Source organism: Helicoverpa zea, chromosome 6, assembly GCF_022581195.2.
Source record: "Helicoverpa zea isolate HzStark_Cry1AcR chromosome 6, ilHelZeax1.1, whole genome shotgun sequence".
Taxonomy (NCBI): domain Eukaryota; kingdom Metazoa; phylum Arthropoda; class Insecta; order Lepidoptera; family Noctuidae; genus Helicoverpa; species Helicoverpa zea.
Window position 1 is genome coordinate 3154367 of NC_061457.1, and position 20704 is coordinate 3175070.

Here is a 20704-nt window from a genome sequence, read left to right on the forward strand (position 1 = left end):
TATTTTTATTAATTATATAACCATCTATGACCGCACATACGCGCGTACCACCCTTGTTGATAAATTATAAAACATGATTTAGAAGCTGCAAAATAATCAAATAAGTAAATGATTAAAATAAATGCATGACTGAGTGGTATTTTATGAAAACAGCCTCATTTGTATAATTATTTGAGAGCAGTGTTAATAAACATTCAGCCACGTGGATATGCTGTGGTTTTAATGTAAACTATTTGGTCATTTTGTGTTAGAATATGCCAGGATGAGCTATTACCAGGATATAACGATGACGTCATTAAACAAATGCATTTAGGGACTTTTTTTCCTTAAAAATTAGAACATCTCGGGATGATTGATTGATGGTCACAAAACAAAATAAATATAAATGAATGTTTAATAATTTTATATAAAATGTTTTATTGAATAAACCACTGACCTAATAAGTTTACCTGAATAATAATTCAATAAGCTGTTAGTTTTTTGAGTTTCAGTCACCTTACCTTTCCTAAAATATTCTACTGAACAACAAAATTAATTTACTAGTTTACAAATTGAAAATCAATAACCTACTCTCCAGTTGCCAAACAAAAACAAAACACAAATAATCAAATTTCAATATACAACAAATTATTTAATATCTATTTAAACAGCACAATCGGGTGAGCAAACACTACAATCAAGTCATGTGCCTTACATACAATATTTGTCTAAAGTCATGCACCCACTGCTATCCGTTATACTCAGAACATGATAATACTGCGAGAATCTACTTCTGTGACACCCACGGAGTAAAGAGATGAGCGGAGAAACCATGATGCAGGTAGGTCAGGCGCTTTATTATAGGTCAAATTCGTACGATGGGCATGACCACGACGACCAGTTACGGGTGAACTAATGAGGCGTTCGGGTTCTTTGAGACATATAAAAAAAAAAAAAACGTTTATTGACAAGAAAGTAACATACATTCTGGTAGTTGACTTCGAGCCACAAACTAAGCTGTGCTCGTGCCTTGTGGCTCGGAGTGCGAAGTTTCCTTATTATTATAAGTTACATAATCTTGGAGTTACAATAGAGAAAATTATCAACTAATAGAACTTAAATTAGGGTTTAAATCTGTCAACGAGTTTTGGTATAATACAAAATAAGGCGTTTAAGGGCGATAACAGTAACGTTCCTCGTCCCCCGCTCAGGCGATGTTCCGTTATGGCACCTCCGCTAGTCATTTTGTTCTCCATGGTGACACCGCATTTGTTTACTTGGAAATTACGTAGAAAGTAAACATCTCCATATTTGGTGGAAGCTTTAAAATTCTTCTTTTGTTTGTTGACTACTGAATTTTCGATTGTTTTTTTTTTACTGTGGCACATAGACCACAACGTGAATGTATGACTGAAAATACGTTAAATGATAGAAGAAAAAGTATTTGAAAAGGATTATTTTAATTAATTCGAATATTATTTGCGGAATGTACAAGTTTAAATGTGAAGATTTATAGATAATTGAAAAATATGATAATCGTTTGTTTAAATTTTTACACAGTCTAAATTATCATAGCCTAGGTCAAATGTAGCCTGTTAGGTTTTAAGAAAAATGCATTAAATGAATAATTCATTTACAGACAGTTAAATTTATTTTATCTTTGTATTATATTTACCTATCAGTCCTATATGTATACGAAGTAAGTATATTATAAATATGTAGCCTGTGTATATGTAGGTATTAGTCAATGGTGCATACATATGTCGTGTTAACATTGTTTTGAATGCAGACATGTACTTACATAATATTATTCTTCGTCAACCTACTTTCAAAAATGTTTGTTTGCTTGAACTCCTATCTCAGACATCTTCAGTCATTCACCCTCTGAAATTACTTAAGAGATTGGTCATTTCAATATGAAAATAAAATGAAGGAATTAAAGTAAGGTTTTAGGTGTCTTGTATTCTTGACTGAATTTTATAAGCGTCTTTATCCCGTGGGAACTACTTCGCTCACCCGGAAAAAAACAAGTCTGAAATAGTACCTAAATCATCCTCATCATCATCTTCTCGGCCATAGGACGTCCACTGCTGAACATAGGTATCTGTGGAGATCTAAGGGGGAGGCCATCTCCACAGATACCTGTTGGAGGCGACCTACATCCAGCGTCTTCCGGCGACCTTTATAAGGCTGAAATAGCAAATACTCCTTTCTATCTAAGACTGAGAAAAGCACGTTCAAAAAAACAAACTCTTTAGCTATATCATATTTGTATACCTCTAGACATAGGCTTCAAGAATTACTAGTAAATCGATAATATCTAAGATAAAAATAAAATATTTAAGAAACACTAATGTATATGGAATGAAAGAAAAAAATAATATAAGAAATAAAGACAAACCGTCTTACCACAAAAACTTTTTAACGTCAGTTTAAGACTTGTCTAAAAAAATGACAAATTATGACGTTGACATATGGTTCATTTTGGAGCCACATTTTTTTTAGACAAGTGTAAAACAGTGGTTAAAGTTTTTGTAGTAAGGCCATAATAGACGATGGTTCATCCAAGGATGTCTCATAATATCCAACTTTGAGTTGTTTTTAATTTATTTGAAGCACGCATAGGTCAGCAACCCACTGAAACGGTTTCAGTGCACAAATCAAACAGTTCAACGTCCATGCATTTAGGTTAGATACTTAAATGTATACAAACATAGGTGGCACATAAGTAAATATTTATCATTGAAACCGCGTGATGAATACTACAGTGTTACATATGATTCACGTTAAATATTTATCAAAGTATTAGATTGTGTTCAAAGGGTTTTTAGTTTAAGCGTGTCATTCATAATCCTACGATAATACAGTCGACTCTTGTTAATTCAAACCTGCGATATTTCGAACCTCTCGTTAATTCAAAGTTACCACAAGTTCCCTACAAAATCTCTTTATATTTCGAACTAAATCAATACATTTTTATGCACTTAGTATTTCGAACGAAAATAGCATTGCTTTATAACAAAACGACGCGTTAATTCGAATTCTTAGTCGTCCAACACTCGAGAATTCAAAGTTGCAGAGAGAATGAGGCGGAAAGATTCTAAGTCAGGAGTCAGAGAGCAGTCTGAGTAGCAGCAACCTTTTCTTGAAGCAGTATGACGGAGCTGTTTCGAAAGATTAATTACATTATGAATACATGTATGCACACAAATGTGTCTTTAAACTTTTGACATTGTTATAAAATAGCAGTTAACAAATAATAATTGATCAATACTTAGTAATTTGAAGTTTTATTTATTTTCTCTCACAAATTTCGAACCATTTAATATTTCAAAAACTCGATAATTCGTAATATTTTAAGAGTCCCTCGAGTTTCGAATTAACGAGAGTCGACTGTATATGTATGGCTAATATGGTTATTTACTTTAGACTGACCACATTGACGTTTTCAGCGTTCATCTACATGTACACTCATATTATAAAGAGAAAGGATTTGTTTTTGTTTGCTTGTAATGGACCTACTGGACCGGCTTTAGAAATGCATTCACTGTTGGAAAGATACATACTTTCCGAGTAACATAAGCTATACGGACGGAAAACGGTTACACATATTGAGCCTTATTAATAAACACGGATTAAAAGTTACAGCAGATATAACAAAGGAATAGCCAAACATTTTCATAGTTACACCTGAAATAACTTAACTCTATGTTTATTATAGGGGATTATATTAATAAGTTTCATCAACCTTAATGAGAACGCTTCAGAGCCTATAACAACTTGAATTCACTTCTATTGAATTGCGACGCATTTTTTTCATCAATCCCTAAAAAAACGACTGGGTTAAAAGAGGACCAAACAAAAAAAAAATATGAAGAATAAGAATAAGAATAAGAAAATCAAGGTAATTAAATAAAAAAAATAAGTCCACAGTTACTTAGACTTTCAGGTCTCATTATTGGAGTGTGAACCGTTCTAGATTTTAATTGGTCCCTACAGTCTTATTTTTATTAGGTACGCAGTATAGTTCACTTTTTAAGCAGTTGGTTTTTGCTGTTACAACCAACTTTAAGTTAGTCAAATGGTTTTCAATTTGTCAATTTTGTTAAAATGTAATATATATATGCATCCCCTTCAAAACAATACCACGAGCCTCCATTTCCGTAAGCCAGATAAGCTTTCAACCGTCAACACGCAAGCCAGATCTCGACATAAGTAAATAGTCAAAACTATACTGTGACAGGCGCATAAGATAAAACAGTTATAAATACTACACCGGTCCCTACCATCGATTAGTGTCGTCGCGTTTCGCGTGCGCCTCATTCATTGAAAGAATAAAAACAATGGCTCCCGGTGTCGCGCAAAATTCTGAGAACATATTGAATGAGACGTTGACAATTGCGAATGGAAATGGAAGTGTGTTAGACCAAGTCGGGCCTCTAAAGTCGTGTCCCGTAGAGTTGCCGTGCGTGAAGACCAAGCCTGTTCGAAGGGTCGTCAGGCCTAAGGTGCTGAAGAATCTTGAGAGTCGGGAATACTTGTATGATCGGCTGTATGCTACTACGTGTCCTAGAGCAGTGAGTGTCTTTTAGTTGTCCAGGTTCTGATACGGTTTGGGGTTGTTTTAAATTAGTTTTAAGTTTATTAAGACTACTAAAATATAGGAGTAGAATGTGAAAATATGAGGTTCTTCATAGGAAAAGCTAACTTTTGCACATTAAACATTTTGTGGTGGAACATTGCTTCCTTTGAATTGTAAAAAATAAAAAAAAGTTTCCAAGTTAAAACTGCTTCTTAAATATTAAAAAAGAATATTGCCTAAATTATTTGAGTATTCATAGCTACAAAAGGGGCCGCTTTGGTATATCGCGAGTTGTTGAAAATAATCATCAAAACATTTAATATTGTAAATGTTTTATAAGTTAATATAACATGTCTACACAGATTAGGTAATTCCGATATTTACTGAAGATCTAAGCACGCGCCGACAAAGTCAATAGTTAACTTAGATAATGCAGCGCAGGATAGTCATGTGAATAGAATTCATAACAATATAGAATAGTGATTTAATTTGTTTTTCCAAAACATTTTTTATCCTCTCTCCTAATATGATTTTATAAATTATGTTGAATTCACTGATTTTATATCACTCGTTAGAAATAAAAAAAAAATCCTGCCTAATATATACTTACTTAAAATATTTCATTAAAAAAATGTGATGACTTGAATTTTTGTTATGTTGGTGCCTATCCAATCCAATAGTTGTAAATACGAATATTACTTGTTAAATATGTACCAACACTTATATCATTCACCGTGACGAGGTTTGTGATTTTATTACCCGGCAATTTGGTGCGTTTCGCCCATAAAGTAATGTGTAAACTCACATAGACTGTGTACCTACACACACATTCACACAGTGGTCTACGTGGACACTAACATAGCTTAACTGTGTGTGACTGCCTCGTTGGTCTAGTTGTCTTAGCGCGACCGCTGTGCACGAGGTCTCAGGTTCTATTCCCGGAACGGGCCGAAATCGCTTTTTGAGTTTCAGAAACTTCTACAAAGCAGCCTGGAGTCCGGAAGTAACACCTCCGTGCGTAGGAGGGCACGTAAAGTCTGCATCCCCGATTGCTACCCAGCAACAGTCGCTGTTACAATTCCACGTCAGAGGCCGTTAGGCTGATTTGAGAAAAGTCTGAGACTAGGGCTTGCTAGGTGATTAAAACCACTCGATAAGAAATGAAAAACGTTTAACACACACTAACGCGCTATTGAAAATCAAAGATCAAAACAAAATAGGATATACAGCAGTGGATTTTCACGGTGAATTAGTTTTGTTTGTTTTAGCTGTAGACAACACTGATTTAACGATTGTCGCTTACTTTGTAATGTTAGGAGCAGTCAATTGTTTAGAATTACTGAAGGTATTGTTTTTAGAATGCGCCTTTTTACGAAAATATTACAGGAGAACATAATTAAAACTTACTTGTTAACGTTTTGAACTTATTTGTTAATCTAATAATAATGGCGTCCACGGCCGATTTCGGCAACGGCGGCTGTTCTCATTTAAGGAGATCAGCCAGCTGCGCAGGACATATTATAGTGCACGAGCATTTGCGCAAACACAGGTGCACTCCCTATTCCTTCACTCTCATAACCCGATGGGACGGCAATCCGACACGACCGGAGAGAGATCAGGCGCAGGACCGACATTTACGTGCTCTCCGATGCACGTAAACACGTAATCTATGTTACTACCAAAAGTAAGTCTATAAATAGAAAACATTTTTTGTACATAAATTCTTTAAGTACTGAGTATTAGTCCCAATAAAGTATAAATTTACCTACCATAAATCTTATACGCTGTATTGAATAATTTATGGACGACAGATTCGAGCGGTTATAACAAAATGGTTTCATTTGACTTGAAAGATGAGACGAAACGGATGCCTATTACCATTTTGCCATTAATATTTCGTAATTAAGACGTTTTCATGAAAAAAGACACCTTTAGAATTTGAATGTTTTATCCTGAATTTCATTAAAAAGTAGTCTTTTCATTATAAATATTTCTATTAAGTAGCACTAGAGGCAAAACAAACATGAAATACGAACAAAGTTTCGCTATATCCCAGTTGTATTAAAACTTTATTTCGAGGGGAACTCTTAACAATACCGCGTTCATATTTAAAAGGCAAAAAGCTTAGCACCGATGCATATTTAACACTCAAAAACCTACTCGGGAAACGCAAGTTTTAACCAACTCATTCCATTCGCAAAAATGATAGAATATTTATTTGTTATATCTTTCTTGGAGCGTTGAAACTTGGCCCGTGGTGCTGCCGCGAGGCATGCCGACGTTCCAAAGTTACTGTGCCCCAACTTTATTTCGCATGTAGGGTGTGAACCGAAGATAACGCATAATGTATGTAGTTTTAAAATAGAATGCTTTTAAAGTATGTTGGTGCACTTTAGATCTGCATTTTTGATAATCGATTTGTTCGCGAATAGTTTGGAATCGATGCATAGCGATGTACTTATCTCGATTTCAAACTTTGTTAACTCGAAGGCATTTTTGTTGAATATTGTACCTACTTAATATAACACTTGTCGAGCATTTTTTTATGAAAATATGCGACCAATGATAGCAACTTACTATCGAAAGCTCTCTTAAAAACTATAGAAAATCCTCTGTTGACCTTTTCAATTAGCTAGGTAAATATTTTTAGATTATTGTACGAAAATAAAATTTTGTATCTCTTTTTACATTATGCTATGTCACGGGAACCGAGGGCAGCTGACAGCATAATGAGAATAAAATTCGAGGTTTTCAGCAAAAATCTACCTACTAAGTTATTGTATTACAACCTATAACAATATTTCACGGAAGTTACAGGATATAAGGGAGATATATTTTTTTGGCTATACATAATCCTCATATCACGTTGTAACCTACGGTTAACTATAATAAAAAAATGTGAAAAAATATGTTTAAAAGTTATTAAATACTTAGTAAAGCTTTTAAAGTTATTGGCTCACTTATAACTGCTTATAACTTAATGTAAGATAATTATTATGTTAAACTCAGCATCATTTTCTGCCTGAACATCGGTCAACTATACAAGACTAGCATCGCAAAAATTAAATTAAATTATATCTACTTACCTGTCTACATATGTGTAGGGCATTATTATCATACTAAACAATACCATAATAATCTTAGCATTAGATTAAAATAATCATGCAGTTACTATGTGCCGTTGTATAAAATGCAAATATGCATGTTCTATTAATAAATTGCTGGTAAATAATTGTGATATAATTAGGCTTACGTTATCAAAGTGCGTTCACCTGATTAGTCTTTGTTGAGATTGCAATAAGATATTTACACTGACGTTCATGCAAGTAATTATTATGATTCTGCGTTTCGTAGCAGAGCAAAGGCCTCTTCTCGTATAAAGAAGGAATGATAGATCGGAAAAATCATATTGATCTTAGTTTCACGTAATTATTATGATACTTACTGCGTTTCGTAGCAGAGCAAGGGCCTATTCTCGTATAAAGAAGGAATGATAGATCGGAAAAATCATATTGATCTAGTTTCACGAATTCAACTTCGAACAGCGCTTTTACACTGCTGACATTTTTGCTCGGTTTTTCCTCGCGGATCGCTTTGGTATATAATAATTGACTTGTTCAAACGATTTTAAGGTTTTCTGCGTGTGAAAGTCAAAGACTGGTTATTTACTTTATGGTGAAAATACTCTTTATTCTAGATCTATGTAACTATAGTGGTAGGTACAATTTTTAAGTCTTTCCATTTATTACCGCAAACTGCCAGACGGAATTATATATACAGTTTGAAAGGAAGCCTAATCGGAGTTGATAGAACAAGCGTCGGCTGCCCCGATAAAGCTGATCTCAGTTAAAGTGACGAGAGCCAACATCGTACTATTTAAAGCGATCGGCGAAATTGGTACAAACTTGTTTGCAAACTGACTTTGACTTGGATAATGTGTTGGCTTGGAAAGAATGAAATGCTTTAAAAAGCTGCGAGGTTATGGTATGTTTTCGTGGCCTTTCGTAATTTGAATGAAGTCATGATTATAGGTATATGGATTAAAGAAGTCATTGAATTTAAAGGAACTGAAATTGATTTCTTATAAAAATATTTAAGACCTAAGATATTATCATCACACAGCTACTCTATATATTTAAGCTCGATATATTATTTCATACTCAATGTATAAGGACTTCTTATTATAATTTCTTATCTACAATATCAAGATAAAGAACATATCGAAACTAATAACTGTATATGTTTTCTTTTGAAATAGACAACGATATTTGGAAAAAATGTTCTCATGTTAGGTTAGCTAGATTGACCTACTCCAAATATTTACTTATCAAGCGAATGTTATCGATCTATCATTATAGACGACAATCTTTTGATTGGTTGGCAGTGTGTCCTTATTATTTTTTCATAATACGGTTAGGTATGGTTTTGATTGGCTTAGGTTCTGTTCTATCCAGTGTATTTTTTTTATAACAACTAATGATACAAGCGTTGCTTCAGCTGACATCCCTTATTTTATCACTTCAAATATCGAAAAATTGATAAATTCAACCATTTTATTTCAGTGATAAACCATAGGAATTTGTATCGTGAAATGATTGAAAGGCCATAAAAACACCATCATAGTTTATGAGCATTTTCTTTTTATGGTTACACAGCGTGAAAATATTGCTGTTTCACATAAAATATGTGTGACATAAAGATTCGAGATTCAGTTAGGAACTTCATAAAATAAAGGAAGGTGTTAAACTTGAGTAGAAGGGAGTTGTAGACGGATACTTTTATGGATAATTTATATTTTAATTATCATTGTTATATGCCGTCTCTATTGTTAGCTAAGCTAGATCAAATCTTATATAGCACTCTCGCTAAAGCTCTTATGCTTAAGCAGAAGCATCGTCTGCCTTTAGTCAAAGCAGCATATAAAACAGTACATCAATACATTTTACAAATTCTAAACAAAATTCAAAAGGGTTCAAGGATAAATAAGCTCTTCGCATCGCTTCGGGACGCAACCGTTCTTCCAGTAATGGAGTTATCAACCACGCAGTTTGCGGCATCCAACAAATAGTCTAAGGCTTTCTACAAACTAGCCACTCGTCTTCGCCGCAGTACGTGGGTTACTTGGCTACTAAGTAACTAGAGCTCGTGATCTACGTCATAATGTCACTCGATAAAAAACAGCTTACTACTGATGAAGTTTGACGAACGGTGGCTCTTGAAAATATCTATGAACAACATTTTTTTAATCCGTTATAACGATAAAGTATAAAGGGGTTGACGTATCCATGAGGATAAAACACCTTATATTTTTAGGAAAAAAAAAATCGTTGTTACCGACTTTATACTAAGACTCAAGTCTAACAGCCACGAGCGCAAAACATGAATAATTTAGACCACAACTTGTCGCTACGAGTGGCTCGTGTGTAACAAGCCTACCACTCAATATTCGACACACGAAGAAAAATTATTTACCTACGTACCCGGAACGATTTGTGATCCCTGCTCTTTACGTAATTGAGGCCGCTGTTATTAAAGTGTATTTTTATGTGAAAAACATGTTTTAGGTAAAGAATAGGGTACTGATTTTATGGGCCGTTTATGGGGCATTTTGTTGACACACATTTTTATTAGGTTTCTTGGGGACTTGGTATGAGGATGACGTGTTATGACGTGATCGTTAATGGGTTAATTTTATAAATACGCAGTTTAAGTCTCCTTTTAAACTTGCTGGATTAAAGAATTTTTTTATGTATGGACAAAAGCCTTTGACAACTTACCTACACTCACACAGGCCGCATCTAGTAGGACCGGAATCAGGAACACATACCTAAGTAGATGACAAGTACTAAGATGTATACTTGCTCCCTCAAAACATCAAATAATTAAAATCAAAGCAAAGTTAGTCATAAGTTCATAAATTAGATCAACAAAAGAGATTTCCACGTATTTCTGTTAAATTACATAATTCTGTAGCGACAGCAAAACTTTATTACCAGCTACAATAAAACATCGTAGCAGCCATAACCGGACAATATCTTATTACTAAACAATCCACATTTTAATAGGAACAACGAAGAAAGAACAGTTGTCGTAGACTTTATCTTAGATCATTTAACCTACAAGAGGTGCTATGACCAAGCTTTCCCTTCTGCCAAAAGTATGAGAGCAACGGTCATTCTCCTATTTAAGTTTTGAAGTTATACATTTTTCGACTGAGTGCGAGTTTGATTTTGTACGAGCGCACTAGATCATTTTTTATTTTGACGCCTGCTCACGATCACATTTACATACATTATACGAATCGTAGCGTTTCCGGTTGGTTAAATACTCTAAGAGCCTTGTTGTTCTTTCAAGAAAATGGCGAATCTATTTCCTTTACTAATAAGATTCGAACCTATCCAGTCAGATACAACACAATCTTGTATTTACAGTGGAATACTAATGCACCACTTATTTTGCTCTCAGATTGAAATCTCATTTTCTTACGCTCTGTGACTTCTCTGTTTTAAATTATAACAAAACTCGAGCTGCCTGTTCGGTTTTATAAAATAAATTCGTGTTGATGTAGGTCATACTATTTATTTAGGTACTATTCCAATATTTTGCAGTGAAATGAAAAATAGTATACTGCAAATAAGGCAGCCATTTAATTTATAAATTGAAATCAATCAGTAACAATTCAACTAAATGTTTTCAATGTTCATTGATCCATAACTTTTATTTGGATAATCAAAATTAAAACAAATATAAATAACCTCGATTTATTGACATAAAATTTACAAAAAGTATTCATCATTACATTGAATAGTCACTGGCTGAATATAAATATGCGAAGAATTTGTTTTAAAAAACACTTCCATGTTTGAATTAAGAAGGAACGTCATTTGTTTTGGCGCCAACGCTCTCGTATCTTTCATAATAAGAATCTGTGGTTGTTAATGTTAACGGAGGAAAAATATTATACCTATGCCAACTTTTATAATAAGTTATTATTATTTCCCAAGAAAGTCATTGTAATAAATATATTTTCTTAATATCACAAGATGATCTGTGTGCAAACGTGGATTTTAGTAAAAAAAATATGTAAGGACCATCGTAGACTGATCACGACAACGTAATATGTACCTACACAGTTATATTTTGTGTGAATTTCTTTAGTGTAACCTAAACTTGATATCAAATACGTCAGCTTAATTAACTATGAAGTTTGTAGAATAATATTTATTAATTTTAATGTTTTCTTGTCAACAGCCGACGCTATGCAACGAGAAGGCGTGCCTTGGCAGTCTGATGGCTATCCCCGGCCGCGGCGACGTGCCAAGAGAACCCGAGGAAGTTCTCAACGATGCCAAGGATTTTCTTGGACAGTACTTCGCTTCTATACGCAGGTAAGGCATTATATTTATTTTGTTACAAGACTATAGCTTTCGCCCGCGGTTTCACTCGCGTTCCAAGATAACTGCTTTCCGTAGCCGGTTGGTGACAAAAACGCCTGTGACCTTTTTCTGGATCTAACCCATAAATTTCAACTTAAACGGCTCAGCCATTCTTCAGTAGTGTAGTTAACACGATTTTCTTTTACATAGACAGATATTACTAGAATATATAATCCTGATAAAAAGTAATCTGAATGTTTCACTGATATATGATTTATGTTGCTGCTCAATTTTCACCAAAATTCGTCGAGTAGTTTCAGCGTAAAGAGTTCCTAACATTCGCACATATAAAAAAATGTCATAGGCAGATAATACTTAGATATCCATTCTAAATGGAAATCTGGTTCCCTCTGAACAAAAATATAACACGGTATAATCATAAAAAATAACTTTTGTTCCACATGAATATTATGCTAATAGCACGGTGAGAGTACAAAGCCATTCATATAGACTTGTTTTGACATCTTACCTTTATTTCTTTTTATAAGATTAAACTTGAAGTAAATAGCACCATTTCTCAAATGTTGACATAAAACTGAAAAGAAACTGGTTTCAGAAATTCCTTTTGTCCGAATAAAACTTCTTAGGAAATCTTAGGAACGTGGAATTTGCGCAAAATTAATTAATGCATTCTTAAGTTGCATTTTGCTTGAGAGAAACCAAATTTTCACGGAGTACAAAAGACTGACTAGTTATATTTTCTTTGCAACGGACTTTATAATATATTTGGTTGGTTTATATTGTTTTAGTTCTTGACTAGTTATTTGGTAAACTTGGGTCGCCATTTGCAATAAAGTGCTTCAAGGGATTTCAGCATTAGTTAAGGCTTTATTCGTCCCTTAAAATTGGGGTACAGAAAGTCGAGATTACATTACCTGTTTGGGTTATACGATTATTTGCTTTGTAACTATTTAGCAATGAGAATTGTTTTAGGACTTTTGGTACTGAAATATAATTTGCTGTATCTTGTTATTTCATATGAATACGTAACGTTTGAAATGAATGTTTAAAATGATCGTAGGTACCTGAAGTATGGGAAACGGATTATTTGTATCGATATAAAAGTCGGTGATTCTAGTAAAGTCTATTGAATCTAATTGACGTAATAACTATTCATATTACCTAAGTTACGAGAAATGTAAATTGCCATTCATTCTAAAAGTATTCCGGGTGTGAACCAGTCTTTTACTTCGATAAAGCGATGTGTAAGAGGATTTCTCGCGTTTTTGTAACGAACTTGTTCATCGCCAGTTACATGTGAGTGTGTATTAGTAAAAACAACAACATTGTTGACTCTGTGGTTACATAAAAAACTCTTTGAGTCTGGGTAATTCTCAGATTGAATTTTGTACTAAGTTTTTTGAACGTCGGAAGGAAAATACTGAAAATACTTCGGCCGAATGATTCATTTTTAACATAGTTAATGTCTTGTCTTTTAATTGTAAGATAAATTGTAAAATGCTTATTTCTTCAAATATATTAAAAGGAAACTTATTTATTTTTATCCTCTATTGTGATTGTCTTTAAAATTTTCAGTAATATTTAGGTAAATTACTGTATTTACTTCGAATATTACAGTCGAACTGAATATTTCAAGTAGGCATAGAAAGATTGCAGCGATTTTTTGATCAAGTCAGCGTAGCAGGCACACAAGCACATTACATAAACAATTGAGTTTCACGTGTATACAGGCTTCTAAACAGGCTTCTAAATTATATATCAACACTAGCAGTTTTCCAGCGGTTTCACCCGCGTCCCGTGGGAACTACTGCCCGCACAGGGATCAAATATAGCCTATGTTACTCGCAGATAATATAGCTTTCTAATGGTGAAAGAATATTTAAAATCGATCCAGTAGTTTTTGAGTTTATCCATAATATTAGTATAGATTCATATACACACTTAGGAACTTAATGCAATAGCGGTATCTAAACTGTTACTTTTTTATACCAGAGCGAACACCCCAGCTCACGAGGCTCGCTGGAAGGCGGTACAAGAGGAGGTGGCTAAGACTGGCACCTACCAGCTGACTACCACTGAGCTGGTGTTCGGCGCCAAACTAGCGTGGAGGAATGCCAGTCGATGCATCGGGAGGATACAGTGGTCTAAGTTACAGGTATGATTCTCATACGTATAAATGGTAGCTAGTTTTCTATCTAGCTGTTGATTTGATAAGTAGAGTTTAAAATTAAAATATTAGCCGCAATACAAGCTAGGTATATCAAATCCCTATCTCTAGTATAAAAAACAGATTATTATAATAAGTTTCAATTCACATCCATGAGTCTTGGTATTGTTTAATGTCTCTTCAAAATCTTTCTTGTCTTTCTTCTTTAGCTATGAAAAACCTGTCAAATTGGTAAAACTCTTTCATCAGCGTAACATTTAGGAAAATATTGTATTTTTGAAATATATCATCATCAAAAAGAATCAATCAATTAATAAATAGTTTAAGAGTTATCTTTTGCTTACAATAAACCGCAAATGGTTTACTACGACAAAAATTCCATTTTAAAGTTATTAATGACAACAGAACTTAACAAAATAATTGAGTACGCTTTCATTTTACTTTCCATTCCACTGTTACTTAAGTTTTCTCAAGTTGCAATTTAATATTCTCATTAAGTGTTCTAACAACAATTTTAGTTCGTTACTTCTAACGAGTGAAAAAAACGGTAATGGACACTCGCTGACTGGCTATTTCTACATGGCTGAATTTCTTTCGCTAACTATATAATGAAAATGTACAAGTACTTATTAGTGAAGTTGAGTGTTTTTTATGTTGAGTTTTTGACTGACTGCAGTAATTACTTTCATTTCTTGACGACTATGTTAACTTGTTAAGAGTCATACTGAAAAAAACTTTTTTTGAAGGTCATAAGTGCACCTAAGTTAATAAAACATTTTAAAGACTTTTATGGTTTTATTTTTGGTTTTATGGGCATGCATGTAACATTCAGATTATTTAAATAAAAAATTTTTGAGAGCACAAAAGTATGAACTTTTGTGCTCTCAAAATCTTTAAAATATTTTGGTTTTATGGGCATGCATGTAACATTCAGATTATTTAAATAAAAAGTTTATAAAAGTTTCAATTCTAATATCATGTACGTAGGAGTATACTCTACAAAAGTAATAGTAAAGGGGTGAATTTCAACAGGTCCAATAAAATCTTCATTTCCGTGGATTTTTATTCTTCAACTTTAGAACAAGAAAAAATAGTGTTTACTCAAGTTTTTGATAAGATATGTATTCTTACTTAATATCTAGTAGATAGCTTAAAAAACTAACGAGATATACAAGATTAAAATTTTCATGCCACGTCGATGAAACATGCCTGCACGGCAATGAAACATGCGTCCATGGCAATGAAAGAACTTTTCACGTCGGATTTTTTCAGACAATCTTTTTCTTTCCTTTCTCTCCTCTTCCGATAGTTTCGGTTTAGGCATCTTGGCTTTCTAGAAAGAATCAATCCATTATTATGTTTATAATTAGACTGTAGTATATGTGAGTGAGTGTGTAAGTGAGTGTGTGTGCGTGTGTATGTGGAGGTGCGTACGTGTGTGTGTTTGTGTGAGTCCGTGTGCATGTGTGAGATGGTGTGTGTTTGAATGTCTATCGTGTGATGGAGTGTCAAATGACAGAGAAAGTTGAGTTGTGTGTGTGTAAGTTTATCATTTTGTGAGTTGAACGTGGAAATATCTTTTGTAGTTGACTGCATAGTAAAAATTGATTTTTTTCTTAATCATGCCGTGGCAATGAAAACATAAGTCACGGTAATGAAACATGTGGCCACGGCAATGAAACGAAATTGTTTTGAATGAAAATTTTTTCATTGCCATGTATTTTTTTTCATTGCCATAGCAAAGAAGACGGATCAAAATTGCCCCACGTCCTATAAATATACTATGACGCCCCACGTCCTATAATATAATATGTGACGTATCTTAAAAAAAGATAAAAATTAAAAAAAAATATAGCATACTCTCTAATTCTTTTTTTTACACCTTCATACGAAAAAAATGCTTTAAAAATTGTTCAGGCGCTGTTATGAAAACATCGTTCATAGGACTATTTATGGACTATTTTATTAAATTATTTTTTTGTTTGATAGGGTATACCTCACAGGTGGTCCCATAATCATCAGGTCAGGATCTGATGATGGAAACCCTTAGAAATCCAGGGCAACTTTTTAAAGTTGCAGGCATGCGCAGGATAAAAACTTGACAATAAGGTGTATGTCTTATAACAATATGCAACAGTGAAGATTTGGAGCTGACCTGATGATGGAGACGAAAGAAGGTCGAGGGAACTCGACAACTGAATATGTAAACTACCTCTTGTTTGGGCTTATATTATTTGTATTGAATAGACCTTTGCAACAGTGAAGGTTTACATCTGACTTGATGATGGAGACTAGAGAAGGGCGAGGGAACTCGACAACTGAATATGTGGACTACCTCGTGTTTGGGCTTATATTATTCGTATTGATGAGAACTTTCCACTTATGCGGAAAGTGATAAATGTGCTTGTCACTAAAAAACCAAAAAAAAAAAACTTTTTACAATAAAATAAAACCGACCCCCAAAAACACTGAAAAGCAAAAAAAATAACTATTCTTTGGAGCATCGGCTTAGGTACATCCATTAGACACCGACTCTTGAGGTAGTTCACGTATTCAGTTGTCGAGTTCCCTCGACTTTCTCTGGTCTCCATCATCGGATCAGCTCCAAACCTTCACTGTTGCAAAGGTTTATTCAATACAAATAATATAAGCCCAAACACGAGGTAGTTTACATATTCAGTTGTCGAGTTCCCTGGACCTTCTTTCGTCTCCATCATCAGGTCAGCTCCAAATCTTCACTGTTGCATAGTGTTATAAGACATACACCTTAAAGTCATGTTTTTATCCTGCGTATGGCTGCAACTTTAAAAAGTTGCCCTGGATTTCTCAGGGTTTCCATCATCAGATCCTGACCTGATGATTATGGGACCACTTGTGAGGTATACCCTATCAAACAAAAAAATAATTTAATAAAATAGTCCATAAATAGTCCCATGAACGATGTTTTCATAACAGGGCCTGAACAATTTTTAAAGCATTTTTTTCGTATGAAGGTGTAAAAAAAAAGAATTAGAGAGTATGCTATATTTTTTTTAAACATTTTTATCTTTTTTTTTAGATACGTCACATTGTTATAGGACGTGGGGCAATTTTGTATGGATTGTGATCCGTCTTCTTTTGACCACGGAAACCACGGAAATGAAAGCGCGGCAATGAATATCAAGGCTAAAACATCAAAAAACCAAAAATCTGTTCATAATTCACAGTAATTAACACGTCACAAATAAACATAAGATAAATAGCATTGTACCGAATGATCAATTAAGAGGACAAACTTATTCAAACAGAAGTTAGACCTATCCACGGCAATGAAAGAAAAAATTACCAGCAGTAAAAAAATTGAATACTTTTATTTATGGCGCGAAAACGCAGGCACGTGCATACGTGATTTTTGTGTTTTACAACATTTAGCGCACAGCGGGAGGGACGCAAAACGTTAGAAAAAGCAATATTCTCAAATATGTTTAGGACATGGCGACGAATGGTAGTTCTGGGACAAACTATTTTTTATTTACCATTTGTTGTATTGTTTAAATATTTGAACAAATGTAGTCCGTAACAATACTTTAACTATTCACGAATCAAATAAAATTAGGTTTTAATATAAATAACTAATACATTTTTATCAATAAGGTCTAGTACACATCAAGGTGACGTGTGGACAGACACGGCAATGAAAGATTTTGAGGTTTAATTATTTTTTTTTGGAGAACCAATTAATCCTATTAACAAAATATTTAGTGCTACACATAGATTACTATTTCACCTACTTAGAAAAAAATATTAGAATATCATAACCATGATTTTTAGTACCGATTTCATCGATGCCACGCAATTTTTGGTCGCGGGAAATTCACCCACAGTAGGTACAGAGAAACCGAAGATACCACGGTAATGAAAGAAAATAAATCTACAGTCGGTGTACCCGTATGTGGCGTACCGTACCGTTAATGTAAACACGAGCATTGTTCTTCAAACTGCCTTTCTGTTCACACACTTAAACGAAAACTTTAAAACCTAAAGCAAAGAGGACTGGCATCAATTATACTAGCTCTTGTCTAGAAGCGTATTCACTAAACTGCAATAAAAACGGGAACTAAATGAATTTGCTGACTCTAATGAGAAAACTCCCATTTTGCACTGTGCGACTAAAAAAATGAGGAGGAGGCAATTAACAGCTAGTTTTGCCAAGGTTCCAGCAAGTTTCCACAGGTTTTCTTAACAGGAGCCAATCGTTCCTTTAAATTTCTCATTCATTCATTCATTCGTTCAACGTTAATTAGTCTAAAATAATCATACTGATAAAAAGCCATTTTAATTTCGAGCTCTGAATGAGAATGTTCATTTAATAATATTCTCCAAGTCTACTCAACCAAATTTACTTATAATAAAATTTTATCGACAAACTGAACATTTCTATTCGTAATATTCATGAATAGGCTTACAGTCTCAGACAGTTATTGTGCTTACAGAACTCTGGGAATGAGTACAATTAGCTGTCTGTTTGTCTCAACTTGGAGTAGATAATAATTTATTGTTTCGCTTGACTTAGAACACAAGAAATGTTACGTTTTCATTTGTTTTAGAAAATTAAAGTTATTACTCGGCTTTTTAGTGGCAAAGTATGCTTTCTAAGAACAAGCTCTTAGGCTTGATATTCATCTCCAATTTGCGATAACTACACCTCTATTTTTGTATCTTTTAAAGAAATAACAATTATACAATTTTTAAAAACAATAAAAACTCACTCCCAAAAGAAATTCCAAGACACAATATTTTCGTAATTAGAACCGCTAACAGGCGTCGCGTCGTAACGACTTTAATTCATTCGTTCATTTCCATTCACTCGCTGTCGGTTAGCGAAGGACGAGGGTGACTTAAATCGGCATTACCAGGCCCGACTGCTAAATCCTTGTGATGTTAGCAAGTACGTTTTGTAATTACACGGCTTAAACAGATTGCTTCGGTTAATCGGAACGAACGATTTGATTATAGACTCGCCTTGGGGGACTATTCTGATAATCGACTACAAACTTAGTAGAAAAAATAATTTATAAACTTTCTTTTAAAGAAACATGAAAAATTCTAAGAAAAAGAATTATATTTTTTTATTGCAATGATATCAGCACTTTCCACCGATGGGTTAAGTTTGTAAACTTGAGAGAATTCAGTGATCCGCAAAATCTATTATTAATCTATCAATACGATGAAATGCTGAGTCATAACGACAATTAATCTCAGCGGGTTGACGTTCTAAATATAGATGATGATAATCTTTAATTGATTTGGAGTAGTTTGCTTTAAAATGAACCGAATAAAAAAGAACCTAATTTTACTATTTACATAAAAATACTGTGAGTCTGTGGATTTAATCTATGAATAATGAAGTTGGCTATTTTAACTTATTATATCGAATTGTTTCCGAAATATAGTTGCTATACACAGAACAGTGGCCTTTCCCTTGCAACGACAATTTCTTACTAGCTTCCGCTAGCGATTTTCTTCTTGGAACTATCTTCCCTATGATAAAAAGTAGCCTGAATGTTTTGAGCCAAAGAGGAAAGAGAAACAAACACCTGTAGGTACTTCATAAACACAAACTTTCCCGTTCATAATTTTACCTATTTATAAAAAAAATAATTTCTCAAATTACAGAATAGACCCCGCGGCGTATCGTAAGCTCTCGTTAGCACCTCTCGACCCGCTAATGCGACAGTGAGCGATGTGACGATTGCCTACCACTTTGCTAACATTTATCTATTTTGATTCGGTACTCGATGAGATTTTAACGAATTTCGTTAAAGCTTGACGAATTAAGAAATGGATTTTGTGGAATAAATTTAAATTTTTAAAGGAAAATTTCGCCCAGATCTTGTCTCGAATTAGCAATTTTGTTTCAATTGCTTTCTTTGTAGAAATAAAGCCGAGACATTTAGTTTTCTCGAATGATTTGATTGTTAGATACATAATAATATTTTACTAGTCCTGAAAGTTTAGAATACCTAATAAGTTTCTAACGCTTATTTAGTAAATACGACATTCAAATACAAATATTCGTAGGTACAAGACTTAAAATATGAGAACAAAAAATGCACACGATTAAAGTCATCGTCATCTATATAAAATCAATCAAAATGCACACAACATGCCACAACAAATGATACAGTTAATTTATTCGTATAATTGTGTAACCAACAAAAACCTTATTCAATGAAGTCTCATAACTTACCTTTGTCCGGTTTTAACCGTGAACATTCATGCAACAGGTATTCGATTGCCGGCAAGTGACAACTACGAGCGGTATGTTCGAAGCACTCTGCAACCACATCAAATACAGCACCAACAAAGGGAATATTAGGTGAGAACACTAAAATACTATTAAAGCATTCTTCTATAAAACACGGATTTTATGACTGAATTTATTGTATGAAAGCTATGGGAATTTATGTGAATTGTTTGCTCCTATTCATTCAATTGAACAACAGCTTTTGGTGCCGGACTTTGAATAAAAATGGTGTGAAATAGTTTTGCTTTACTCCTGTTTTTAAAGGAATCCATTATACTGACATCGATATCAAT

General features: G+C 33.8%; 1 protein-coding gene across 1 annotated transcript in view; it reads left to right on the forward strand.

The window, feature by feature from the left end:
- Positions 1-4322: 4322 nt before the first annotated feature.
- LOC124631184 (nitric oxide synthase-like protein) overlaps positions 4323-20704 on the forward strand; it is a 34251-nt gene continuing 17869 nt past the window's right edge. The window contains exons 1-4 of the mRNA XM_047165412.1: positions 4323-4556; positions 11813-11949; positions 13951-14113; positions 20392-20483. Of these exons, the coding sequence (XP_047021368.1) occupies positions 4323-4556; positions 11813-11949; positions 13951-14113; positions 20392-20483 (626 nt within the window). The remainder of the gene's footprint in view (positions 4557-11812; positions 11950-13950; positions 14114-20391; positions 20484-20704) is intronic.